Consider the following 27,209-nt stretch of genomic DNA (forward strand, 5'->3'; position numbering starts at 1 on the left):
CCTTCCCCGGGGATCGGTCGCCTTGACCACGTCCGTGCTCTCCCATTGGTCGGGTCCGGAGGGGGCGGGACCTGACGGCTCCCAGCTGGACTCAGGGCGGCAGCGGCCAGGAGTCCGCGCCTCTCAAACCCCGACGGGAGCTCTCCCTCCGCCCCTGCCCTGAGAGGCCTCAGCAGCAGCGGGGCTGGCAGGCCCGGCGGTACAGACATACTAGCCGACAGTCCCCGGTCCCAGAGGAGCCACTGCCTGAGACGGTGCGCCCGCGTCCAACGGCCCAGAGCCGCGACAGGCGCCGCGCGCCGGGCGCGCTAGGGACCCCTCTGTGTTCACAGACGACGCCCGCTACCGACCGCCGGTCCCCAGCCCGGCCCGCCACTTGCCGTCGGGCAGCCCGGCCGGGAGCGAATGCGCGCGCGGTGAGGCTGCGCAGGTGACGCCATGGCCGCGCGCCCCGGGCCGCTCTGGCTGCTGGGCCTGGCGCTGTGCGCGCTGAGTGGCAGCGGCGGCCCTGGCCCGCGCCCCCCGCCCGGCTGCCCGCAGCGCCGCCTGGGCCCGCGTGAGCGCCGCGACCTGCAGCGCGAGATCCTGGCGGTGCTCGGGCTGCCCGGGCGGCCCCGGCCCCGCGCGCCCCCCGCCGCCGCCCGGCTGCCCGCGTCCGCGCCGCTCTTCATGCTGGACCTCTACCGCGCCATGGCCGGCGACGACGACGAGGACGGCGGGCCCCTCGAGCGGCGCCTGGGCCGCGCCGACCTAGTCATGAGCTTCGTCAACATGGGTGAGAGGGGGCCCGGGTGGATGGCGGGGACCCCGCTAGAAGGCCCGTGGTGGACGGCAGGCTGAGTGGCCTCTGGGGGCTGAACGCGGGCTGCAAGGACGTGTGGGCCACCTCGGGCACCTGCTGGGAGCAGAGAGTCACCTTGTCGTGGACACGGACCCGGGGGAGGGGCAACTGCCCAGGTCAGGGCAGCGAAGTCTAAGGGGTGTGCGGGTCGGTGAGCTGTGGGATAGAAGAGGCATGTGAGTCCCCTGGGGCTTGTACATTCACCACCCTCCCAACATACCCAGAGATAAGAATTGTGTAGTGTCTAGTGGACCTGGACAGTGCCAGGAAGACAGTCTGGTCCTGGGGAGACAGTAAACAGAAGCTGTGGTGCTGTCACTGTGATAAGGGCAATACTGAAGAGAGGGACAAAGTTCAGTGTGGAAAGCCCTGGTCACATCATCAAAGTGACCAGAGCTGAGATGAGGACCCAGATGTCCTGAGTCCACAGCAGCCTCGTCCCTGGGCCAGAACCCCAGAGACTGCGCTATTAGGGGAGCTGATGGGAAAGGAGTAGACTGTGAACTCAGCAGGGCAGGAACTGTGGGCTTGTCACCCTGGGCCCACACCTGGGACATAGCTCGTCATGGGGTGAGTGTCCAGGCCTGTGGAATGACCCGATGGGTAACTTGGACCCTCTTTGTTCTCCCAGGCAAAGCCCAGCCTTTCCTCTCTGCAGAAATTTTACTCCAAATCATGAAGACATTTACCCTGAAAGTTCTCAAAGATAACTCTACATTATTAAACTGTCTTTAATCTACATTCATGAACGTATGTCCCCCATCCATCCACTTTGCCTCCTGTCTGTGGCCAGTGAGGGTAGAGGTCAGGGCTGAGGCAGACACCAGGCTGGACCTGGGGACCCAAGGACTTGTAGCTCAGCCCCAGGTGGAAAGAGTTGGGGGCTCAGAGCAAGGAGAGGCCCCTTGCCAAGGTCACCAGCCTCCCTTCACCTTCAGCATCGCCCTTAACCCTCCCAACAGCCCTGTTAGCAGACATGACATTCATCCTCATCTTCCAGATGAGGACAGTGAGGCTCAGAGAGGCAGTGTCTCTCCCAGGACAGCATGACCTCTATATGGCTGAGCCAGGACAGGCCCAGGTTGTTTGAGGTTGTTGAGCCCTACATCCAGCGCTCAAGGAGATGACATTTCTGTGCCAGGAGGGCAGGCTTTCAGTGTGGACAGAGCTTTCAGAGGGGTTTAGGAAGAGGAACCCAGGGGTGGGAGCAACAGCAGGTTTTGTGGAGTCTAGCCATTTGCTACCTACAGTGGGGCAAGAAGAGGGGACAGTCAAGGAAGCCTATCCCCGCAACCCAGAGCTGGTGGGGGGCTCAGGTGGGGGAGCAAGCAGCAGGAGGCAGCCGTTAACCTCTGCTGGGAGCCCAGTCCCAGGCGCAAGACTCAGGTTGGTGGGTTCTGGTTGCTGCCTTCCTGGTCAGAGGGCAGGGGTGGGAGCTTGGGACAGAGGCAACCATATGTGGAACTGAGGCTAGAGCTCTGTGCTGGAGACCCAGGGTTTAGGACCAAGGAGAACTGTGGATGCAGTCACTTGAGACTGCCCCCAGGGACACCTTCCATCAGAGTGAGGCACTGCCTAGCCCACATCCCACTTCCCCAGCGTCCCCTGGGTCAAGGTGAACATAGCCCTGGTGGGAGCTGTTGCTATGAATCAAGCAGCACCCTGAGCTCAGGTGGACCTGGTTCCCCTCCTGCCTGTGCTGTGTGATCTTAGGCAAGTCCCTTGCCCTCTCTGAGCCTCAGATCACTCCTTATAAAGTGAGGCTGCTAGTAATCTGTCCTCAGAGTTGTATCATTGGTTGATAGAGGGTGAGGAGCAGAAAATCAACCCTCTCTTTTAGGGTGAACCTGACGCTGGTCAGCCCAGTCCCTCCCAGCTGCTGCCCGTCTTGGTGTGGATGTGATGGAAATGTCCCCATGTGTCTTATAGACACGTAAAACCCAGAATCAGATTTTAAAAGCCAACCGAAGTTGTTTCTACCTATTTTTAGAATAAAAATTCACATTTGAAGTTCCATAGTAATATAATTCCTCATTTCATCCATGTAGCAACTTGTGAAGTTTGTTTTATCAGCCTCATCTCATGGGCTCAGAGAGGTTAAATAACCAGCCCAGGGCTGCACAGCACATCCATGGCATCATCCGGGCTGTGGATTCCGAGTTTCTTCCCACGCCATCTCTGTGTGTTTCATGAAGATCTAAGGCCTCTAACACTGTGAAGTTAACAAGCAGATCTTTGTTCAGCGGAAACCCGGTCTGTGGGTGGGTCCAGCCAGCTGTCAGAAGGGCCTTCTTTATTCTGATATACTAATTGCACTAGTAAAACTCTTCAGTTAGAGTGGTTTTAACCGGTAATTACCTAGGCGGCTGTAGGGCATTAGACACCTACCAGGATTGTTTCCTCCTTTGGAGGCCTTGGCCCCAGGCCCCTGAAGGTTGGCGGCCCCTGAACCACCGAGGAGTCTAATAGCAGACTGGCTGTGGCATCAGCGCCCACGCCGAGGCTCCCACACCCATTGCCTCCAGCTCCACCTCTGCCGTCGGCCTCACTGGCGCCTGAGAAGCCAGGCCGGGTGCTTGCCCGGGCCTCTGACCATCAGTGGCAGCTGTAGGACCCAGAGGCCTGGGCCTCTCACAGGCCTCCCATCCGTGGGTCAGTGGCAGGTGCCCACGTTCCAGGTTGAGAAACTGAGGCACAAACAGCACTGCAGGCAGAAGTCTAGCCAGCAATGAATGGGGCCAACTTCACTTTTGTCCTGACCCTTCCCTGAAGCAAACCATTTTATTCCCGTGGTCTCGGGTGGCTGAGGACAGGGGTGTGGATGAGCTGAGGCTGTTGGATTTGGGAGACGCAGGGCTCAGTGCAAGTGAGGGATCCAGGTGGGGTCCTGCTCAGCCCCCTGACCTTGCAGGGTGATCTTTCACCTCCATGAACCCCAGAGTCACTTTCTTTGAGTCTTTACTAGGGAATTCTTTCATTCTTTCCTGAATTCACTCAACAAATAGTCACGTGGTACCCGCTCTGTGCCAGGCTCGGTTCTAGTTACTGGAATGTAACGGAGAATGAAACAAAGTCCCTGTCCTGGTGGAGCTGACCCTCTAGTGGGAGAGACAGAGAACAGTACATCAGCCATGAAGTGACTGTCACATGGTCTAGACGGTGACACCCCTATCTGGAAACCAGGAGGGGATGGACGACAGAGAGCAGGTAGGACCGGGCCGGGGGTTCTGACCTGAGACTCAGACAGAATTTGCATCTTGACTTCACCACCTACTGTCAGTGTGATCTGGACTTTCCAGCGGACCTCTTAGAACCTCAGTCTCCTCCTCTGTAAAATGGAGGTACTCACGGTACCCACCCGAGGGGCTGTTCAGGGACTGTGTGAGATGACAGCCAGTGATGACCACGTGCCCGGAACCTCCCCATCTGTCCTTTCATTTCATCTCACGTTGGCTGTCACATGTTTGTTTTAAAAAGAGGACAGGGAGGCTCTGGGAAGTTAGGTGATTTTCCCAAGGCCACACAGCTGGTCGTCCCCCTGCCTGCTCATCCCCTGCTCTTGTCCTACACAGGAGCCGCCCCTCCCCCCAGCCCCGGGCCCATCATCAGGTGCAGGACATGCTGCTGAACTGAACTGTATTAAACGTGAACATGTGTTGTAAACTAGGAATGTCATTTACATAATATCTTTGTTTTGGGAGTTGTAGAACTAATGCATGTTCACTGTAGAAAATTCATGCCCCTTAGATTTGTTATGAAATCTCTTTACAGAAAATTCAGACCATATGTTTAGAAACATATAACATGGAATCCCCTAATAATCCTCTGTCCACTTCAGACAAAGCCAGTGTGTTTTTAGTCTTTTGGTGTGGCCGCCTGCAGCCAGCCCTCATATTTTATCAATACAGATACTAACAGTTGTATTACTATTTTTAACAAAGTAGGACCTAAATGTCTCTGTCTTGCCATTTTGTCTTTCACTTCACAATAAATCCTTTATCTATCTTAAAAGCCAACTATTAGAGTAACCTTATGCCCAAAGGTATTTCTCTTTTTAGCTATCTAGCTATTATTTATTTATTTTTATTTCTGCTTTATTGAGGTATAGTTGGCATATAAAATTGTAAGATATTTAAAGTGTACATCAGGATGATTTGCTATACATATAAATATAACATTCCCCCTACGTAGTTAATTAACGTATTCACCACCTGACAGGCTCATCCTTTTTTGTGTGTGAGAACATTTAATTTCTGTTCTCTCAGCAAATTTCAATTATACAACATATATCGACTATAGTCACCATGTTTTACGTTAGTTCCTCAAACCTTATTCAGCTTATAGCTGAAAGTCTATACCCTTTTACCAACTTCTCCCCATTTCCCCCACCCCCAGCTCTGGCAACCCCTTTTCTACTCTTCTGACTTTTTGATTTTTTTTTAATCCACATGTAAGTGATACCGTGCAGTATTTGTCTTTCTCTGGTTTATTTCACTTAGCATAATACCTTCAAATTTCATCCATGTTGTTCCAAAAGCAGGATTTCCTTCTTTCTCATGGTTGAATAACATTCCCTTGTATGTAGATATGCTGTGTCATCTTTATCTGTCCATCTGGAGGTGGACACTGAGGTTGTGTCCATATCCTGATATTGTGAGTAGTGCTGCAGTGAACATGGGAGTGCAGATGGTTCTCTTTTTAAAACTTGAGATATAATTGACATATCACATTGTATCAATTTCAGATGTACGAGATGACTCAATATTTGCACAAATTGCAAAATGATCACTACAGTAAGTCTAGTTAACATCCATCACCACGCATCTTACACCTTTTTTCTCTTTTAATTTTTTTTTTACATCTTTTTTCTGTTTGATACCCTGTTTTTATTTCCTTTGGATATACACCCAGAAGTGAGATTGCTGGATCGTATGGTAGTTCTCCCTTTAATTTTTTGAGGAGCCACCATACTGTTTTCCATAGTGGCTGCACCAATTTACATTCCATCAACAGTGCACAAGAGTTTCCTTTTTTCCCACATCCTCACAAACACTTACCTCTTGTCTTTTTGATAATAGCTATTCTAAGATGTGTGAGGTGATATCTCACTGTGGTTTTGGTTTGCATTTCCCTGATGATTAGTGATGTTGAGCGACTTTTCATGTTCCTGGCCATTTGTATGTTTTCTTTGGAAAAAGATGTCTATTCAGTTCCTCTGCCCATTTATTTTTATTTTTATTTTTTATTTTTGCTATTGAGCTGTATGAGTTCTTTATGTATTTTGAATATTAACCCCTTATGAGATATGTGATTTGCAAATATTTTCTCCCATTCAGTAGGTTGCTTTTTCATTTTTGTTGGTGGTTTCCAAGGGTATTTCTTTTTCCAATAGTTGAAGATGTGTCTCTCTTCTCCAAAACCCTGTCCAGCCAACAGGATGGTGTACTCTGTGATTCCCTGATGACTGATTACTTCTCCCCAGCCCCTGTCTTCCCAGGGGGAATCTGGCTCTCTTGGCACCCCTTCCCCCCACTCCCCTACCGCCAGCCCCTAGTAGCAGGTGATCAGGGCAGACCTGCAAAGTTGAAGGAAAGAGGAAGGGCAGCGGGAGTGGGGAGCACTGGGAGGCAGGGGAAGGAGCTGGGACCTGGATGGTGGCACAGAGGCAGGACCAGCCTCCTGACCTTGGCAGGTCACCCTGGGCCCTCTCCTGAGAACTGAGTCCCCCCAGGGCCCTGCCTGGAGGCACCTGTTGATGTAATAACCTTGTAGACAGGTGACCACTCCCATCCCAGCATCGCCACTCAGAGGATTTACATGGTTTTACATGGGCTCCACGTTGGCAAGTCCACCTGAAGGGCCCCAACTTGACGTGTGACCCCTGGCAAGTCTCTGCCCCTCTGGGCCTCAGTTTCCCCATCAATGCAGGGTGGCCCCAAAGGCCTTTCCAGCTCTGACGAAAGAATGTGACCCCGCCTTTCCTGCCTGCTGATGGGGATCCTGCAGGGGTGAGGCGTGGAGCAGGGGTGCACTGTTCCCCATGGGACAGAGTGCGTGTGTCACTTCCCACGTCTTTCTGGAAAACCCCACAGTTCAGTTCTTTCCTGGGTTTGAACCAGAAGAACCGCATCCTTCTTGCTCACATCTCCTCGGATCTATTTTTGGCCTTGGCGGGCTTGATGTGGTACGGAGCGCGGTGTCCCCTTTTCATTTGGGCTCTGAAGCTCTGAGGCCTGGACCGGTAATTATGAGCGCAGAGCCATTTATGGAAACCACTCTTGAAAAAGTCAGTAATGAGAAGTGACTAAAAATACCTCAGACATGAGCGGGGCCTGCTCTCCCAGCGCTGAGATTTCTGAGTGGGAGGAAGCCTTCAGGAGGCAGAACTGGGAGCTGATGGGCCAGGGCCGCGGGGACTCGGCTCTCGTCTTAGGTCCAAGGGGCCCTCAGCCTTGTTCCCGGAGGGGCCAGCCAAACAGGCCCAGCCTGTCCATCTCCAGGGCTCCAGGGAGCTTGTCCTCCACCTCAAGGGCCAGGCCATGAACAGAGGCAAGTCCCGCAGCAAAGTGAGAAGATGGGGGGCTTCGATAGAAACTTGCTGTGATGTGGAAACCACTCCCAGACCAGCAGGATGCCCCTGCCCAGGGGCTGCATGACTGGACCCTGAGCTGCTGTCCTGGGGACCAGGAGCCTTGAGACTAGGGGCCAGGCATCCCCTCTCTGGGTCCCTGGGACTCGAGAGGCTGGATGAGTGAATGGCTAAGGCGTCTCATTTCCTCCGCACATTGTTCAGTTTCTGCCCCCAAATTGTTCACCACCCAAAGGGCACATGAACCATGGACAGAGAAAGGGAGAGATGGAGAGGCTGATCGTGTGGGGTCAGAGAGGGGCGAGAGGGCTTTTACAGCTGGACCAAGAAGAAAGTAGCCTTTAGACTTGGCAGGATGGAGGAACCTGGAGAGAGAGGCTTCAAGGAAGGACTTCAGGGAAGATATTTGCAACCAGAAGGCCCAGGAGGCCAGGAGGATGGACCAGGCCAGCTCAGGGGGCCTGGAAAGCAGAGCCAAGCTTAAGACCCTCCTGTGGGCCCAGTGGGGCTGTGGAAGGGCTTGAGGGCAGGAAGGACTGCCAGACGGGTCAGAAGACTCCATTCTCTTAACAGTTACTCTGGACTGAAGGAAAAGGTCATCTTTTGAATTCTTACCTTTTGGTCAGAAACAAGACAGATTTAGGTTGTCCAAATGACTCTAAATTTGGTCCAGGGCACAAAAATAGCTGAAGCCTGTGTTGGTGTGGGGCTGGTGGACACAGGGTGTGGCTCTGGAGGTCTAGCCTGTGAATGGGGGTGCAGGGCCCAGATATGGAAAGGCAGAAGGTGGCCAGCAGCCGGGTTGGTGGAGGCCGCCCCCTCCTGCCCTTCCCTCAATCATGGGATCCAATCTGGACGTTGTTTATCAGAGGCTGGAGGAGAAGGCGGGATGAGGCTGGGGGTCCAATTAGCGCTCCTTAGTGAATGATGACCAGGAGGCCGCATTAAAGCGATCCAGAAAGTAAATTCATTTGCTGCTGCTTCCCCAGACAGAAAAGCTGGTTCAGTGTTGGAACATTTTTGGCAGCTTTTATAATTTTATAGAAAATAACCATGTAGAGTTGCGTGGTGGAGCCAAGTGTAGCTTGATCTACTCCCTATGTCCAGTGAACAGCTTTGCGCATGTCTTTTCACATTTTTGCTGGTGTGTTTTTGAGATCCTTGTGCCAAAGGGTAGGTTCATATGTAATTTTGCAGGGGTATCGCAAAAGGAGGCTGCCAAACTCCTCTCCACCGCGTCCCCATCAGTGCTGCATGAGAACGCGCATGTCTGCTCTTACCTGCTTCCTCTCGCAGGGAAACGCCCCCACCGCCCCCCAACCCTCTTGGGCCTGGAACGCTCTGTATTTCACTTCCGACAGAGATGACATCCCTTTTTACTTGGTTGTTTGTCTACATTCTGTCTCCCCCATTAGACTGTAAATGACGAGAATGCAGAGACCTGGCTTATCTGTCTTGTTCATGGCTGCGTCCCCAGTGCTCGGAACAGAGTCTTACATATTTACATAATCGATAAATTTGTTTGTAACTTGAACTTGATGAGTGAATGAATGAATAAATGAGCAAATGAATACATTTATTTAGAAAACGATCACTCAGTATCTTCCCTTCCCCTCCATCCCATGGCCTTGGAATTTCTGACCAGGCCCCCTGAGAGTATCACATTTTGACCAAAGCTGGGAGACTGCAAATCAGACTTACCCCAAATTCCTGTTGAATGGCCACCACTCTCAGCCCATTGCCTGTTTACAAAGTCCTTTCATGGCCCTGTGAGGAAAGTTGGGCTGGTTCCTTATTCCCAGTTCGCACAGGCAGAGACCAGGCCCAGGTGGGTCGTCCATATCTGGTTGGTGCAGGGAAAGGGCTGAAATGAGGGCCCTAACCAATGGCCAGAGCCCTCTGGGCTGCCCTAAATTGCCTCTCTGGCTAAAGCAGGCTCAGTCTGCGCAGTTAACAAGAGGGAAATAGAGCTGCCAGAAAACACTTTTCCTGGACACCAGCTTTTGGAAAATCTTTCTTCTAACTCAAAACTACAGCCACTGAAAAAGCTGCAAATCCACAGGTGGCCTCTCCCTACCCTTCTCACTGACTGTCAGATGAAGCAGCTGTTATTGAATTCAGGTTCAGCTGCTTGCCACTTGAAAGCCAATACTTGAGAGAGAGAAGTACTGGTAGGAAAAGAAAGTTTGCTTTATTTCGGAGGCTGGCAACCAGGGGAGAAGATGGACTCATGTCCAAAAGCCAACTCCACACTGCCAATCAGTGGGCAAGAGCTTTTAAAGGGAACTTTCAGGGGTGTATAGGAGGAGGGACAGGGCTATGTGCAGAACAGCATAGTTAGCTCTGACAGTCATCTTGAAATTAGTCAGACAGTGGTCTGATCAGCATCATCTTGATTGTTTTAAGTGCATTAATCTTCAGTCCCAGGTTTGGTTTGTTCCCATTTTCTTGAGGCCAGTTCTTGGAATTGTGGCAGCTTATGTCATGGCTACAGTCTGGTCATCATGTAGTTAACTTCTTCTGTCTGGTAGAGGTTTTAGTGTTTGTAAAACAGCTCAAAGGATATGGCTCAGAATGTTATCTATAGCTGTTGAGGAGAAACTAAAGGTCCTTGACATTGTTTAATGGGTAAACTATTCGTATTTTGTCTTGTTTGACTGTTTTCCTTTGTTTTTGCTTTTTCTCATTTCTCTAATTAAATTTATTCTTTGGCTAAAGTTTTTCTACAGACAAGAAGCAGACAGAGGACATGGTGGGGTTTGCCCAGGAAGGCTCCATAGGGCCCTGCTCTGTGACAGAGTTACTTTCTTTACCCAGTTCCATACTTTAGGACACTTCACCAATTTTTGGTGAAAATCATTTTCCTAAAATTGTCCCATCTCCGGTGCTTGCCTGGAACAGCTAGGGTGGGCAGTTTCCGCTACTGGAACTACTGGGCGATGGGTACCGATTTCACAAACCCACAGGAGGGAGGGCCGGATCTCTAGTCAGTCCAGGTGAACAGGGCTCTCTTGACCCAGCACACAAGCGCCCTCAGGTCAGCAAGGAGGGAGACCACAGAGCTTGGTGCCCCCAGGAGCTGGCAGGTTCGTGGTTGTTCCCTCAGTCCCGGATCCAACATGAGTCAGTGTTAGGCGTGCAGACAGATGTTCCCAGTGACTCCGCTGTGCCTTGTGGGCAGATACACTTAAAATGCTTCAAGAGGGGTCAGTACAGGGCGTAACTGAGCAACCCCTCCTGACTATCTGTGCCACATCTTGTGACAACCACCAGCCTGGATGTATTTCAACCTGTAGGGATGCTTACACAGCCATGCAACAGAGGTGGTCTCTGTAGGCCACGAATGAACAGAGATTGTCCCCAAAGCTGTGTGTGTGTTTCTGTACAGGGGAGGGGACTTGTGTGGTGGTATTCATGGTGAGCATCACTCAGCAAAGTTCCAGACCCCTGCCCTCCACGCCCTTCCTGTGTGGGAGGACCCTCATCCCGCCTGTGTCACGCTGCCTCTGAAACAGTCTGGCTCGTGGGTGGGCATTTGCTGTGGGTCCAGCACCCTGTTAGATGATGGATGTTCTATTTTCTCTCCTCCCTGGTTTGGGGGAGAAAAATTCATCTCCTACCCAAACATGTGTGTCCACTGGCCTTGCCCAGCACAGCTGTTTGCCCATCCATTGCTGGACCAGATACTCACTGTGAGGACAGGAAGTGCTCCTACATCTGCCTCCACCACCAGCCTGGTGACTTGTGGACGATGAGCCTAGTAGCAAAAGAGAGAATTTTTAAAAAGACTTGCAAACATGTAATTAAAACCTCAGTGTTGGTTTTGGGGGAAGGCACTGGGCGGCTCCCACTCCTGTTTTGTGGAAACACAGATTTTTAGTATTTGAAAGTGACAGGAGGCTAAAGTGAGATGCTCTAAATATACTGTCCGGGGCATATCCGGGCAGCTGGGGAGATGTGGGCTTTATTCCATTCCTGCGGTCTCTTGCCCAGACTGTTAGACCAGTCCTGCCACCGACCACCTTGGTCCCTCCAGCCTGGGCTTTACCCTCGCCTCCACACTTAGCTTCCAGTCCAGCCTCAAACCATGCGCTCTGCTGCCCAGAACCCTGAGCCCCACTGACCAGAGCACAGCCCACACTCTGAGGGCGGGATTCCAGCCCTCCCCAGTAGGCCACAGCCAGACTCATGCCCTGAGCCTCACAGAGCTGGATGGTGGGCAGCCCTGGCACCCCACACTTGTGTGTAGAATGCCCTCCCTGCCACCTTCTCCACCTGCAAAGACTGCCCTGTCCTTCAAGGCCAATTCTGGTGTCACCTCCTCCGGGAAGCCTGCTTAGATCACGCCATGGGATCCTCCACTTCCCCAGCACTTGACTGGGCCTCTCCAGGAGCTGTCATCCTGCCCTGCTTTTTCCTTTTCTTTTCCATGTGTATTTCTCCCTCCCCTTCTTCTTTCACCTTGTCCCAGAAAGGGTCCTGCTGTCCTTTGGCCCTTTGCTGGGTTTCATGCCATTGTTTTCCCTCCTGGTGCCATTGTTCCTCAGTCTAGGCCTTTGCTCATGCTAGTCCCTTCCTCTGCCATGTCCTTCTCTCTTGACATCATGGCAAATCCACTCTCAGCCCTCAAGGCCCAGCTCCAGAGTCAGCTGTGAGCCTGCTCTCTGCCCACCTTCCTTCCAAACAGAGCTGATCCCGGGGAGAGCCCCATCCCTCAGCTATGTCTCTGCTGCAGTGTGGCCATTTTCTGCCGTGGACCTGACGTCCATCTCCCAGAGGAGGGGCCCATCCTCTGCCTCATCTGTGGGTCCCAGAGTCAGCAGGGGGCTGAGCGGGGCAGGCGGGGTTTAGGGCTTAGGAGCCAGAATGTCGGCTGCCCTTGTGGGTACCTGCTGTGTACTGTGCACAGAGCCCCCTCCGCACCTGGGAGGCAGAGCTGGGACAGTCCTGTTCACGAGGAGGGAGCTGGCCCACCCAGGCTGCCCAGGCCCCCAGCTCCCACCCGGCCCCCCCACCCTGGAGCCTGAGCCAGAACCACGAGTGACCGCCAGCCCCGCTTTGTCCTGCAGTGGAGCATGACCATGCCCTGGGCCACCAGGAGCCCCCCTGGAAGGAGTTCCGCTTTGACCTGACCCAGATCCCAGCAGGGGAGGCTGTCACAGCCGCGGAGTTTCGGATTTACAAGCTGCCCAGCGCCCAGCCACTCAACCGGACCCTCCACGTCAGCATGTTCGAGGTGGTCCCGGAGCAGTCCAACAGGTGCCCGCCCCACTCCCTGCCGCCCGCTCGAGTTCGGCCCAGCCCTGGGGCACATTTCCCAGAGGACAGAAGGGGAGCTTCCTGGGCAGCACATCCTCAGAGAAGAAAGATGCTGGCCCAAGGCCTGGTGTCCCCATGCAGAGAGGCCCAGCATCAGTCCAGGCTTCAAGTCCCCGCCCTGCCGTCCTGGATGTGGGATCCTGAGCCTCAGTTTCCCCAGCTGTACACGGGCACAGTAACACCTTTGTACAGTAGATGCAGTGAGAAAAGGCACGTGAGGCGCTCAGGCCAGAGCCAGGCGGGGTAGATGCCCCACTAACGGGCCCCAGGCGAGCACTGGAAACTCCAAGGCAGCTGTGCCGGCCCTCAGTTAATTGTTCTTTCATGTCCACAGGGAGTCTGACTTGTTCTTTTTGGATCTTCAGACGCTCCGATCTGGGGACGAGGGCTGGCTGGTGTTGGATGTGACAGCAGCCAGTGACCGCTGGCTCTTGAACCGTAACAAGGACCTGGGACTCCGCCTCTATGTGGAAACAGAGGATGGTAAGACTCAGGGGTCAGCAGAGAACCTTCCCCAGGGGGCTCCTCCGAGGAAGCTGCTGGCAGCAGACACAGTTGGCACCACCTCCCCTGGCCCCGAAGGAGGCCTGGCCTTTCTCAGCTGTGCCCTGAGGTGACAGTCCCCTCCCCACCGCGCGGGCCCAGGGGAGAAAGGGTAAGGTTCCCGCAGTGCCGGCCAGCAGGAGGCCCCTACCAGCCCTGAGCCCATCCTCTCCTTCTGCAGGACCAACAGTTGAGTTGCTAAGAGTGAGTCCATGTTTTCCCTCCTCAAGAAATGGGCGTTTCTTCTTACTCTAAGGAGCCTGCCTTCTCCACCAGGGCTTTCCATCCCGGGCAGGGCTTGAGGGGAAGTGGCCACACCCTCAGGCCCTGAGGCAGATGCCGGGGTATGAACCCCCACTCTGCAGCCTTCTAACACGATGAGCTTGGTAGGCAGTACCTGCTAGTACTTGCTTTTCCAAGCGTTGGTTCCCTCCTCTGTGGAATAAGGATTCATACATTCATTCCTTCATTCAGCAGGTGTTTGGAGGGGAGCCTCCTTTATCCCCGGCAATGGGGGTAGAAAGGTCAAAGGCAGGCCCAGGGTTGATGGGTCTGAGGTATAGCAAGGGGCCGCCAGGCTGGAGCACAGGGGCCTTTGGGAGGAGATGAAGTGGAGAGAGGTGGGCAAAATATTAAATAAATGTCATTTTATTTAATCACAGTGGGGGATGACAGGATCTGACCTGGTTTTTATAAAACAACCCTCTGAGACACTCCCCCTCACGAGGTGTAGCATCTCTCCAGCCCCTTCAGTGTGGGCTCTGCTCAGTGACTTGTTTCCCAAAAGTGTGGCCGGGGTGAGGCTGTGACTTGCAGTGGAGGGAGCTGAGCAGCCCCCCCCCCTGCCAGGCACTCAGGCTCCCGGGAATAGTCATTAGATCCCAGGTGCCCTTGACCTGATGAGGTGAGAACAGCACGCAGCTCTGTGGTCTTTGTCCCCAGAACCCTGAACCCGTCTCACCGTGAGAAAAACATCAGATAAACCCAAATTGCAGGACATTCTGCAGACTACTGACAAGTACTCAGAACTGTCAGGGTCATCAAAAACAAGGGAAGTCTGATCAGCTGTGAGAGCCCAGAGGCACCTAAAGAGTTGTGATGACTAAATGCCACGTAGGCCCTGGGTGGGATCCTGGAAAAGGAAAAGTCACTGGGGAAAAGCAGTGAAATCCCAGTAAATTGTTGTGTTAAATAATAAGATACTGATATTGCTTCATTAGTTGTGACAAACGTTACCATAGTCATATAAATGCTAACACTGCCCAGAGGAAACTGGGTCTAGATGTGTGTGAACTTTGCAAATTTTCTATAAATCTCAGCTATTGTAATACGAAGTTTATTTATTTTGTGTATAAAATAAAGACCCCCTTACCTCAGTGGGGAGAGGAGTGGGGTAAGGATTGGGAACAAGAGTGAAGTCAGAGAGGCCCCGGGAGCCTCACAGTGTTGAGGTGGGAGCTGTGGGGGGCTTGTTGCAGCAGCAGATACCAAGGAGGGTGCACAGAGGAGCCGCGGGTGATGGGGACTGAAACAGTGGGTCTTGTTAATACATTTCGTTTTGTTTTGCTTGTTTTGGTTTTCGCCTAGGTTAGGGAACAATAGAGGGGAAGCTTTGAGGTAGAAAATCAAGGTCTCTTTGGGGAGGGGTCCTGATAGTGGTCCATGGAAATGTTCCAGGCCAGTGAGTGCTGGGGACACAGATGTGGGAACCGCTGAGGTGGAGGTGGATTTGGAGCCAGGGGACCGGAGCAGCGCAGGTGGGAGGTAGGGTGATGATGGAGAGGGAAGGAGATCGGTCCCCAGTCTTTCCCTGAGGGAGGCCCCTGCTTCAGGGCCACCGTGTACCTGCTCCGGGTCCCTCCCGCCATCCGGCCAGGGATGCTCAGCCCCTTGAGCCCGAGACGGAGTTGGGAGGCAGTTGTGAAGCGCGGCAGAGCAGGCACAGCTGCCGCCTGTCCCCGCTTGTCCCCGCCAGGCCCAGAGCCGGAGCAGAGCGGACGATGGCGGCCCTGCGGCTCCTGGCATCGGAGCTTGGGCCCCAGGTCCCTGCCAGCCACTCGGGGCCCACGCTGGCGACCGGCGGCATGTGCGGCTTCGCCAGCAGCGCCCGGGCGCGCGCCAAGTTCTGCACTGATCCCGTGGAGCCCTGAGAGACATCGCGGGAGGCGCGAGGATCATGGTCAGAGGCTTCGAGCTCTGAGGGATCCCGGAGAGCCTGATCCGGGCGCTGCTCAAGACCCGCGTGAAGGACTTGACCGTGGTCAGCAGCAACCTGGGGGTGGACAACTTCAGGTTGAGCCTTTTACTGGGGACCAAGCAGATCACCCGCATTGTGTGCTCGTACGTGGGGGAGAACGCGCCCTGCGAGCACCAGTACCTGGCGGGCGAACTGGAGCTGGAGATCACACCCCGGGGACCCCGGGCCGAGCACATCCCTTCAGGGGGTGCTGGTGTGCCCGCCTTCTACACACCCACAGCCTACGCGACCCTGGTCCAGGAGGGAGGCGCACCCTCCAGGTACCTTGAGGAAGGCAACATCGCCATCCTGAGTCAGCCCAGAAAGGTGAGGGAGTTTCACGGGCAGCATTACCTTCTGGAACACGCCGTCACGGCCGATTTTGCTTTGGTGAAAGGGTGGAAGGCCGACCCGGCCGGAAACTTCATCTTCAGGGCCAGCGCCAGGAACTTCAACATGCCCCTGTGCAAAGCCACCAGAACCTCAGTGGTGGAGGTGGAAGAAGTCGTGGATGTGGGGTCATTTGCCCCAGAAGACATCCAGGTTCCTGACGTTTATGTAGATCGTGTCATCCGGGGGGGAGAGGGGAATATGAGAAAAGAATTGAGCGTGTAACCATTTGGAAAGAGGAAGATGAAAGGAGCAAGTCTACGGATGGTGTGAGGACACGGATCATCAAGCGGGAGCTCTGGAATTTGAGGACGGCATGTATGCCAATTGGGCGTCGGGACCCCTCGTCTGGCCACCAGCTATATCAACCCCAATATGACCGTTCATCTTCACAGTGAACATGGAATCCTGGTCCTGGGTCCGTTTCCACCAAAAGATGGGGTGGATGCAGATCTCATCAACGTGGGCAAGTAAACAGTCACCGTTCTTCCCGGGGGCTGTTTTTTCTCCAGCGATGTATCATTTGCCATGATCCGAGGGGGCCACATCCACCTAACCTTCCTAGGAGCCATACAGGTTTCCAAGTATGGTCACCTGGCTAACTGGATGACACCTGGCAAGAAGGTGAGAGGAATGGGGGGTGTGATGGACCTGGTGTCCAGCACCAAGACCAGAGTGGTGGTCCCCATGGAGCACTGCACCAAGGCCAAGAGCCCAAAATCTTGGAGAAATGCACAATGCCACTGACTGGGAAGCGGTGCGTGGACCGCATCATCACTGAGAAGGCCGTGTTTCATGTGCACAAGAAGAGAGGACTGACTCTGATTGAGCTCTGGGACAGCCTGATGGTGGAGGACATCCAGAGGAGCACGGGGAGCACCACTGCCTTCTCCCCGAATCTCAGACCCATGCAGCAGATCGCAGCCTAACTGGTAAGTGGCCTTGGTCCCACTGTGACCTCACAGGACTGCATCCGAGGAGGACACAATCACATTTCTACACTTCACCAGCGTCTGGCCAGTTCTCCCCTGTCGTCACCCCAGACACCCTGCCACTAGCCGGGCTTTGTTCTCTCAAGAGGAATAGAACTGTAATTAAAAACCAAAGGGAAACCGAGACCTTGGCCTTGTATGTTCTGTGAGTTCTGAGAAAGCTCTGCTACAGTCGCTGAGACGTTGACGCCCTCTTCACTGTCTGTGATCTTTAACGTTAAATTCTGTGCAGCTTGAGATGATCCCACAGGAAGGGTTTCACCGAAGCGCCTTCCCGCATGGCTGAATCATGAAATGTAGAGAAAAGTGATGGGGGAGGAACAACTCCACCCAGAATCACTGCAAAGTCACCGTTTTACTGCAACCATGAAAACACACGTGTAAATGTGAATTTGTGGTCAGCGGAAATGTCTGAATGAAAGATGTTTTCCCTTTGGCCCCTCTGACTTTCCTCTGGGGCTTTTCATTTTGTCGCTAAGTTTCGTTTCCCTGTAGCCTCTCCTCCTCCACCCCCCCACCCCCACCCAATAGCTAAATAGATGTCTCTAGAAGGGAAGAAAACTGTCTTGGTGGCCAGTGAACTGGTAATGGGGCAACTGAAGGGGGAGAGACCGTTGGTGCCAACATCTCCCCGGGAAGTCTCCCCTGTGAATAAACAGCTCGTCTGTGCGTCACCAAAGGCTTAGGACAGGAGGTGTTCTAGCAACCTGACCGATGGTCTCAGATGGGTTTTCTCCTGTGTTCCTGTGTCATCCTGAACAGACACTTAGACCCTTCCTCTCTGTTACAGAGCCTGAACAGGCCTCTTGTTAACACTCCCTTGTAACCCAAGAGGGGCAGTGAGGTACCTCTTCCTGAATCCACAGGCTCAAAACCTAAAAAGAAAAAACTGAGTTCATCTATGTGTGCACACATGTGTGTGTGTGCATGTGTGTGTGTGCAGGGTTCACACCCAGGCCCGCCGTGGAGCCCGCACTTTCTCAGAGCAGCGCCAGGGCTGCACACACAGGACGGGAGCTGGTGGGTCAGAACAGGACGTTGCAGCTGGTCAAGGAGGGCCTGTCAGAGGGGCCTCACTGGAGCCTCATCCCGACGGGAGGGCCAGGGCCTGGGATGGAGGGATGGTGTCCCTGAAGGGACAGCTGCAGGGTGTCTCGGGGACCGTGACCAGGTGGGCAGTGGATGGATGCCACTGAGTGGACCATGCAGCACCTTTCAGGGTTTCTGGGGAGGTGGCCCTGATCTGCCCTGGGTGTCGGGAGGGGCTTTCCAGCAGCAGTGTGGAGCAGGCAGAAGTTTCCAGAAGCAGGCAAGTGAGAGGGCTGTTAAGATAGTAGAAAGAAGGAAAAGCATTGCGTTCCTCCTTCTCCCACGGTGAGGAAATAACCTACAGGACAGAAGCAGACCTGGTCACAGCTGGGATTCCCTGCAAAGCTTTCAACCAGGCGTCCTGATTGTCCTTCACTATGGCACTAGGGTCACATCCATGACTGCAGGCTGAGATGGGGCAGATGCCACAAGGGAGGTTCAGGTGGCACCCAGAGCAGATGAAGGCTTGGGGAGAGCTGGGAGCAATCTTGGCCTGGCATGGGGGGGATAGAGGATGAGTCTCTGGGGATGTGATGGGGCAGGTGAGCTGCTAAGACATCTGGGCCCTGATGAAGGAGACTCAGAAAAGGGGTGAGCCTGGGGGTCTTGGGGGCCCGTCTAGCCCAGAGAGGCAGCATCTGCATCTGGGCCTATGGGGGAGGCTACAGCATGGCTCCCATCTCCAGGCATGGCCCCCCTGTCCCCTATCACCTGCAAAGGGGGCAGGGTGCCTGCCAGCCCCTCACAGGTCAGGTCTAGAGGCAGGGACCTTGGGTCCCAGGGGCTATGGAAGCTCCCACCTCTGCTTTCGGGAAAGGAGCCTACCAGAGCCAGGCAGCCTCAGGGCCACACCCTGGACCACCCGGGCCTGCCCTGTGGTCCAGTCTCTCTGTACCCAGGAAACCTCAATCTGATCCTTGACCAGACAGTTGCACAAAGAAAAGCCGACAGTAAACACAGCCTTTGGAGCCCGGAAGGTCTCCCTGGCCCCCCACCCCAGGGACAGGGCTCTCCAGGGACATAGGGACCCAGGGACCAGACAGCAGGGAGGGCTCCAGAGCCAAGTAGGCCCCACGTGTCTGCCAGGTGTGGAGTTCCACTCCACCTGCCCGCATCGCTCCAGGGCCTCCTCCTGGTGCTGTCACAGGCTTTCCCCTCTGCAGCAGGGCTGCTGTGTGTCTGTGGCTCCACATAATCAGGGGCCTGCAGCTTCCTCGTGATTCTGACTTGTGAGACCCAAACTCCCCAAAGGGCTTCTCCCTGGGCCCTTCCAGTGTCCATTCCTATAGCCAACAACCTTCTGTCTCAGGGTCATCCCTGAGTGGAGCCTCTAATGGGTCCAGTGCATGTTTGTGGCAGGTGACGTCTCATAGCTCAAAGGTTAGTCTCTGGTTGATTAGTTGTTCAGTCAAATCTGGCCCATGGACTTGGGGCTAAAGCACAGCTGTGTAAGGACTGACCTTTGAGCAGGGCTGTGAGTGGGGCAGGCATGTCCTTGACCTGTATGGCGGAGGATTGGATCATAAGACTTGCTAATAGAAATGACGTGTGTTTATGTATGGGCACATATGCACACTCATTATAAAACCACGTGTACATATTTGTGTGTACAAATGTGTGTATGCGTGTGCATCAGTGTTGCAACATTGGAGTGAAATGTACATGGAAGTGGGATGCTCCATACTAGTCTAAGAACTATAACAACGAGTGGTAATCATGCCCCTGTTGTTTAGTCTAAAAAATTCCACAGGGAAAGGAAATGAAGAGGTTCTACCACATTCTCATGTCTGTGATGAAAGCCAGAAAATAACCTAAATGTCTAAAGATGAGATAACATCTAAATATTATGGTGTTTCTACTCAAAGGAATTTTATATACATTTTAAACGTTCATAGTAGAGACTTACTTTAACAACTGGGGATATGTTTATGTGAAAGAACTGAGAAAAATACAGACCTCTTTGTTATGGTCACAATTTAAATTGACATATGACAACATCCAAGAAAAATGAAAATGATGTGGAGTTGGGGAGAGAATTTATGGTTGATTTATTTTAAAAGTTTTTTTATAGTTTTACTGCTTTGATAATTAAAAAAAAAAAGAGGTCGATGGAAATACAAACATGTACAGGAAGATTGTCTCATTGGTGAAGTTGACTTTTCCCGGGATAATCAGTGTTTTTCCTGCATCCTCAGTCTTTAAGCAGCTGTGGGTAAAATCCGACTTTTACAGCATCTGTTCCTAGGCTGGGCCCTCAGTCATGTCCCTGCCTACAGCCTTTTCTCTCTCTTTCTTTCCTTTTACCACCAACCCAGTGGTTAAGAACTTAAATGGAAAAGAACTTGGGCTCCAGTATTAGACTGAGGAGGTTGAACCCTGGCTCTGGGACTTGGGGCAAATGTCTCTGCCGCTGTCTGGAGACTCATATGGGGCATCGGGAATGGTGAGCGCCCTGCCTTTGGGCCGTGAAAGTGCTTGCTAATTCCTGGCAGCTGCTCTAACCAGCAGGTGTTACAGATCCTACTCTAATCCCCAGAAAGTATAGGGTAGAAGATAGAACTTGGGCCCCAGAGGTCAGGATGGAGGTGGGGACCCTGGCTCTGAGAGTCCCTGGCATTGGGGCTCTGGGCCATCACTGAGGGGCTCTGATGTTTCTCAGTGAAGCATGGGGTCCATGGGGTCCAGGTCACTCTGAAGACAGAGAGAGATCATCACGTGAACTGAATGAAAGCTCACGAGGCCCCCTCCCCCATCTCCTAAAGACCTGCCCCTGGGGGCTGAGGCTGGATGGGGGACTCTGGTCTTCAGAGGAGGAAACCGAGGCACAGTAGGTCCCTTGAGGCCTCAGTCTCTGCCCTCCTGGCCCACGGAGCCTAGGGAAGGTGGTCCCTGCTTTGTCCCCATGTGGGGCCCCCACCCTGAGTGACAGCCTCTCTGCTCTCTCTGTCTCAGGGCACAGCGTGGATCCTGGTCTGGCTGGTCTGCTGGGGCGACGGGCACCGCGCTCCAGACAACCTTTTGTGGTCACCTTTTTCAGGGCGAGCCCCGGCCCTGTCCGAGCCCCTCGGGCAGTGAGGCCCCTGAAGAGGAGGCCACCAAAAAGAACCAACGAGCTGCCGCCCCCCAACAAACTGCCAGGGATCTTCGGTGAGCCTGGGGACCAGTGGTGGGGACAGAACCTTCCTTGCCTTGGTGGGATCAAGCCAGTGGTCACCCCTCAGTCACCTTTCCTGACACACCTGTGCTCACTGCATCCTGGGGACCGGCCACTGTACCCTCTCTCAGGGCTCTGAGTGTCTGCCCTCGAGTCCCTGCCTGTCCTGGCTCACTAGGCCTCACCTGGGTCTCCATGAGAGTCAGGTGTCCCCAGTAGCCCTTGGTGCTGCCCCAGGTGCCCAGCAAGATCCAGGTGTTTATGTGAAGGTCTCCACCTCGGGATCAGGGACAAGCCTGACCCACCTCCTTTCTTTCATGGAGAGTCGGCCTTTGCTTGGCTTCAATGGGGCCACTTCTCCTGTGGAGTGGGTGTGGCAGGAGAGGTGGGGTGAGGTCAGGCGTGTCTCTGGAGGAAAGAAGAATGTGCTGCTGAATGGACGAGGGTCCCCAGGCTGTTTATGGGACCATCAGGAGGTCTACAGGCTGAAAGTCAGGGGAGGCTGGGCTGAGTGTGGGGTGATTGTAACCATAGGGAGCCATCTGGAGCCATCGAAGGTTCTTGAGCTGGGTCACAGCACCAGCAGAGCTGCAGGGATGGGCTTTATGAGACCAAATGGTTTAGTTTCCCCTCATTCATTCATTCAACAAACATGCCCATTAGGGCATCCCCCGCCCTGGGAGCTCCCCGTGGTGGCTGCACAGAGCAGGACCCCAGCAAAGACCTTGCCCTGTCTGTCCCCCGCAGATGACGTCCACGGCTCCCATGGCCGGCAGGTGTGCCGCCGGCATGAGCTCTACGTCAGCTTCCAGGACCTCGGCTGGCTGGTAATTCCTGCCTCTCCTTCTTCCCTGAGTGACAGTCCCCATCTGAAGATCCCGAGTGTATGTCCAGGGGGGGTTGGAATTATGAGGAATTTTCTTTTTTTTAATGTATTATTTTCTTCTGTGTTTTCCAAGTTTTCTAAAGGGAGAATGTGTTGCTTTTACAGTGAAAATAGCTTTTTTGTAAAAACCATGCAAATGGAGACTGAATTCTCAACCACAAAAAAATAAGAGCTCAGCAGGGAAACTGAGGCCAGGGTGGACAGGGCCTCTGTGCCTTTGCTGTGACTGGCGGCGGGCTGGGGAGGACAATGCTGAGGGCTGATGCCGGGTGAAGGGTCAGAGCTCGTGCCCGGCCCTGCCCGCTTTGGGTGGATGTCAGGCCTCTGGGGAGATGGCCACAGGAGGGGCCCAAGGGTGGGCTGATGGGGCCCTGAGGCTGAGGGAGGGTTAAGGGCAGGTGCTGGACCACGGGGCTGGGGAGGGGGCACGTCGATGGGACTCACCATCTCCTACTCCCCCCAACCCAGGATTGGGTCATCGCCCCCCAGGGCTACTCAGCCTATTACTGTGAAGGGGAGTGCTCCTTCCCGCTGGACTCCTGCATGAACGCCACCAACCACGCCATCCTGCAGTCCCTGGTGAGTACCATGTCGGTCCTGCCTGGATGCCCAGGGGAGGGGGACACTGAGGAGAGGGGCACGGACTCCAGGAGGTGATGGCAGCTCTGCTGGAGTCAGGGAGCTTCCTCTGCATGGGAACCTCCTTGCGTGCACGCGCAGTGAAAGCCCACACCTGCACGGAAACTGGCCCCACCTGAGCACATGTGCTCCAGACACACTGACAGGTGTGCACGCGTGCACATCTGCGCCCTCCACGTGCAGGGGGGACAGTCCCGAACATGCGGTGGGTGTGGACTTATAAAGGCCCGCCTGCTTGTGGTCAGAGGTGCACAGCACTCCGCCGCCTGTGCGCTCCGAGCGCACACATGCACCGGTTCACGGGTGCGTTCAGCCTCCTGCGAGTGACATGCCCTCGGGTCAGGGTGGGTGGCCTGCGTGTGCGCTCTGCCCCCGCTTCGTGTGGGGGAGTCGCCGGGTGCCCTGTGCCCTTCTGGCTTTGGCTTCCTCGCCTCTTACTTTCCTGTTGGCTTTGTCCTGGGTCCCTCCCGGCTCTCTGTTTCTACAGATTGTGCGGCTTTGGATGCCCCAGTGTTTGGGGCAACTTTAAAGGCTGAAAAATAGTTTCTAATAGGAATGTTGTTGCTGCTGCTTATTGCTAAGTGTTTTAAGAGGATTCTTTTTTTAAAAAAAACACTGAGGCTTCTTTCTAGAACATTGGTCTAGACACTTCAGTTAGAGGTTGTGCCAATGTGATGCCATAGAGTGAGAGTAAATGAATTAACAAAAGTGGCTTCCATGGACTCCAAGATAATGCCTCCTTTTCCCAGTGGTCACGTGGGGTTGACCGTTGGAAGCCACCTTCCTTGGAGGAGCTCAGGTGATGCCAGCACCTGCCCCTCCCAGGGCTGCTCCCCTCCCTCTGCACCAGCCCCGCCCCTCAGCTCCCGGGGCTGTCAGTCAACAGGAGGGAGCGCTGGCCCTGTGCTGGGTGCTGGCAAGGCAGTGGCTGCCCTCTGGGGAGGCGGTCAGTGAACACATGAGCAAAGGAACCGTGGGCCCCGAAAGGAGGCTGGTGTGCAAGAGAAGGGGCCAGAAGGAGGTGACGGTGGGGGTGGGCAGGGCTCCCTCACACAGGGCCTGGGGGTCTCTCCTAACGGGGCAGGTAGTGGATTTTGTCCCAAGTAAACCAAGCCAGTGTAGGGTTTCAGCAAAGCAATACGTGATCTGACTTAGTCTCTAGAAGCATCTCTGGCGGCTGTGAGAGGACAGACCGTGGGGTGGAGGGTGGAGAAGGCAAGGAGGACCAGGGCGCCTGGCGGGGTGAGAAGTGGGCCAGGCAGCGTGGACGGTGGAGGCAGGAGGGGAGGGGCCCAGGGCCTGAAGGCGAGGGTTGAGAGACTGGGTGCTGGGGTGAGGGTCTGCCCCCGAGGACAAGGAGGGGAACGACGACGTTGTTGGGTTGGAGGAGGGATTGGAGGCAACCTGAGGTTCTGCTTTTGCCCCCACACGTGGGAGGCCATGTTGACCCCATGTGGAAGTCGGGCAGGTGGGTGGATACAAGTCTGGAGTCTGAATTCGAGAGACGTCGCATGTGGTCTGAGTCTCGAGAACAGAAGAGATTGTCTGGGGAGACAGCAGACACAGGAGAGGTGGGCGAGGACTGGTGTCCTCCGTGGAGAGGCCTGGAAGGAAGAGCCTTGGTGCGGCGAGGGACGGGGGTCGGGTGTCCTGAGAGGAAGCGAGTCTCTCCAGGCTCACTGTCTGCTGTTCCCCACATGGCAGCTGGGGGCCGCACTAAAGCACTGATACGACCACCTTGTTCTCAGTCGTGTCCCGTTATCCCTGCGAGAAAGTCTGAGCCCTTTGCCTGGGATGCAGGGGGGCCCCTTACTGGCCACCCTGCCAACCTCTCTGATGTCCTGCAGCCCACGTCCCAGTGCCCTCACCTCCCTGCCCGCACTCGGCCCCAGGATGTGCCCTGCATTTCCCACCTCCCTGCCTGCGCCCCTGGGGGCCTCCTCAGCTCTGGGCCCGGGCAGCTCCTGCTCACCCTGCACACCTCGCCTCTGTGGTCCTTCCCAGCCAGGGTCGCTCTCCAGCACTCGTGTCCCAGGCTCAGAGGGTGTGCTGTGAATGTTGCGCTGCTCCCGTGGGTCCTGGTTGTCTACTGGAATGTTCTGTTTCCCCTCCCCTCCTGCTGAGGATGAGAGCAGGGACCACATGGGGACATTTCTGTGCCCCCCCCCCCAGGCAGGGCTCGCACAAGGTATGTGTTGGAGATGTGTTTGTGTTGGAAGTGAGAAAAGTACCATTATACCCATTTGGCAGAGGAGAAAACTGAGGTCCACAGATGTATGATTTTTTATCCAAGGATATACAGCCAGTAAGTAACAGGACCTCTGAGTTGGTCTCCCACGTGGCTCAAAAGCGGATTGAATGGAATGGCACATTAGACTCCAAATCAATCTGTTTGGTGCAGATGGAACAAAAGGCCATCTCTCTTTTTTGTCCTTCACCTGGGGAAGCTCTGGTCTAGGGGGGAGTCACAGAATAGCCGCCCTCTGTGGTGCCAACTTCTCTCTCCAGGGTCCCAGCCCAGGAAAGGCCCTCCCTGGTCAAGGCACTTACATGGTTGGCACAGGTGGGTGGTGTCGCCTGGTTTCTTTCACGTGGGCCTATGAAAGGCAAGCCCAGCTGCCGCATGCAGAGGCTGGGAAGTTGGGGAGCAGCACCCCCATGGCTCAGTGGGGCTGGACATCCCCACAGAGGCCTCAGCTCCCCTCAGGGGCCTGAGAGGCTCTGGGTCCCAAGCCAGCCCAGTGCCCGGCTAACGGTCCTGGAGGCAGGCTGGCTCAGAGCTGGGGCTTCTGGGACAAGGCTGGGCCCGGGGACCGCATCAGCCAGGTTTATCCAAGCCCTGCTTAGCAGCTCCCAGGAGGGCCAGGGGGGCCCAGATGGATGGAAGCAGGTTCTCCTTTCTTTCTGGCCCCCGATGGGTGCAGGGCTATCGTTAGGGCCCTTCCAAGTGGGGCCCCACTGGAGTCCAGTATAAGTTTCAGCTCATCCTGCCAAGTCTCAGGATAAATATTTTGGTGGAGGCTGAAACAGCTCCCTCAATCAGGCTGTCTCTTGGGGGTAGAGCTGTTTGGAGGAGGGTAGTGGGATCCCTACGCTGGGTCCCAGTCGTGCCGCAGCATCGGCCATGTGGCCCGGCCTCTGTGCCTCAGTTGTCACCTGCCGAGAACAATACCTGCCTAGAAGCCTGGGCGTGAGCAGGTGTAGCGTGAACGTTCTCCGACGCACAATCCAGAGGGGCAGACAGACCTTCAACAGCTAATGCCGATGAGACACGATCAGGGACGTTAAGAAGCACAGAGAAGACAGAGGAGCAGGGGGGCTCCAGGGGGCGGTGCTGCAGGGGCACCAGGAAGGAGGACTGGGCACATGTGCTGGGGACCAGTAGGGTCAGGGTTGTCCCGTCTTGGGGGGAGGGGTGTGGCAGGGAGCCAGCCGGTGCCCAGGCTGGGCCTGAGGGCAGAGGGGCAGGGTCCCCGCCAGCACCGGCCCTGCTGCAGGTGGAGGTGGACCCAGGGAGTGGGGAGCGGCCGGAGCCCCAGGCAGAGCTGGGGGCTGGGCCTAGGGGTCCCGGGAGAAGCCCCTGGTTCTCACGCCTCTGCCGGCCACCCCCTCCCCGGCCAGGTGCACCTGATGAAGCCGGACGTGGTCCCCAAGGCATGCTGCGCACCCACCAAGCTGAGTGCCACCTCCGTGCTGTACTACGACAGCAGCAACAACGTCATCCTGCGCAAGCACCGCAACATGGTGGTCCGGGCCTGCGGCTGCCACTGACTGACCTGCACCAGCCCCAGGCGCTCAGCCCCCCATGGCGGGGACCTCCGACGCCGTCACAGCTCAGCAGGGGCCACAGCAAGGGCCCTCCCTTCCCTCCCTGCCCACCTCTGGCCAGCCAGCCCTCTCCAGGCCCCTCTGCCCTGCCTGAGGTCAGGATAGACTTCTGGCCTCCAGTCCTGCTGGTCTGAGTCATCAAGCAGGGTTCTTCCCCAGCCGCCTTGGAGGCATCCTCTGGCATTGGCACAGAGTTGTGTCTGAGGACCATGCCTGTCTGTTGCTGGCCCAGCTGTGGGCAGACGTGGGATGAACTGAGAGGCACCTAGAGCCCAGGATGGCCACCTTCGGCCCTTCACTGGCCATGACGGGGTTTGGGGATGTGTAGACGGGTCCTGGTCCATCTCCGGTTGCCTGCCCTTCCCTTGCAAAACGGGGCAGTTCTAGGCACTTCTGTTGAAGTGTGGAGTCACACTCAGTGTTCTCTATTTGGGGATCTGAATTACCAAACTTCTGGCCACAAGGAGGCATCTGAGTCACCTCCAGAAAGAGCTGAACGAGCAACATGATTTAGGGCTAAGGCCAATGGCACTTATCTTCCCTGACTTCCTGCCTTGATCTGCCTCTGCTGTCTAGGGGAAGACATGCAGTGCACAGACACTTTGGAAAAACAAAAAAATCTTGGGGGCTTCATTGACCCCATCTATCTGTCACCATGTTGAACCATTAGGAGTTCAGCTCTGTGGAAAAGTCCTCTTTTTGC

General features: G+C 54.9%; 1 protein-coding gene and 1 pseudogene across 1 annotated transcript; both read left to right on the top strand.

Moving 5' to 3' along the window:
- Positions 1–438: 438 nt before the first annotated feature.
- BMP8B (bone morphogenetic protein 8b) lies at positions 439–26,469 on the top strand. The gene is made up of 7 exons (XM_064493706.1): positions 439–775; positions 12,500–12,689; positions 13,084–13,232; positions 20,952–21,146; positions 21,901–21,980; positions 22,508–22,618; positions 26,300–26,469. The coding sequence occupies exons 1-7, from the start codon at positions 439–441 to the stop codon at positions 26,447–26,449; spliced, it is 1,212 nt and encodes a 403-aa protein (XP_064349776.1). The 3' UTR covers positions 26,450–26,469.
- LOC105106646 (succinyl-CoA:3-ketoacid coenzyme A transferase 2, mitochondrial-like) lies at positions 15,293–16,847 on the top strand (annotated as a pseudogene).
- Positions 26,470–27,209: the final 740 nt, after the last annotated feature.

This window comes from Camelus dromedarius, chromosome 14 (genome assembly GCF_036321535.1).
Source record: "Camelus dromedarius isolate mCamDro1 chromosome 14, mCamDro1.pat, whole genome shotgun sequence".
NCBI lineage: Eukaryota > Metazoa > Chordata > Mammalia > Artiodactyla > Camelidae > Camelus > Camelus dromedarius.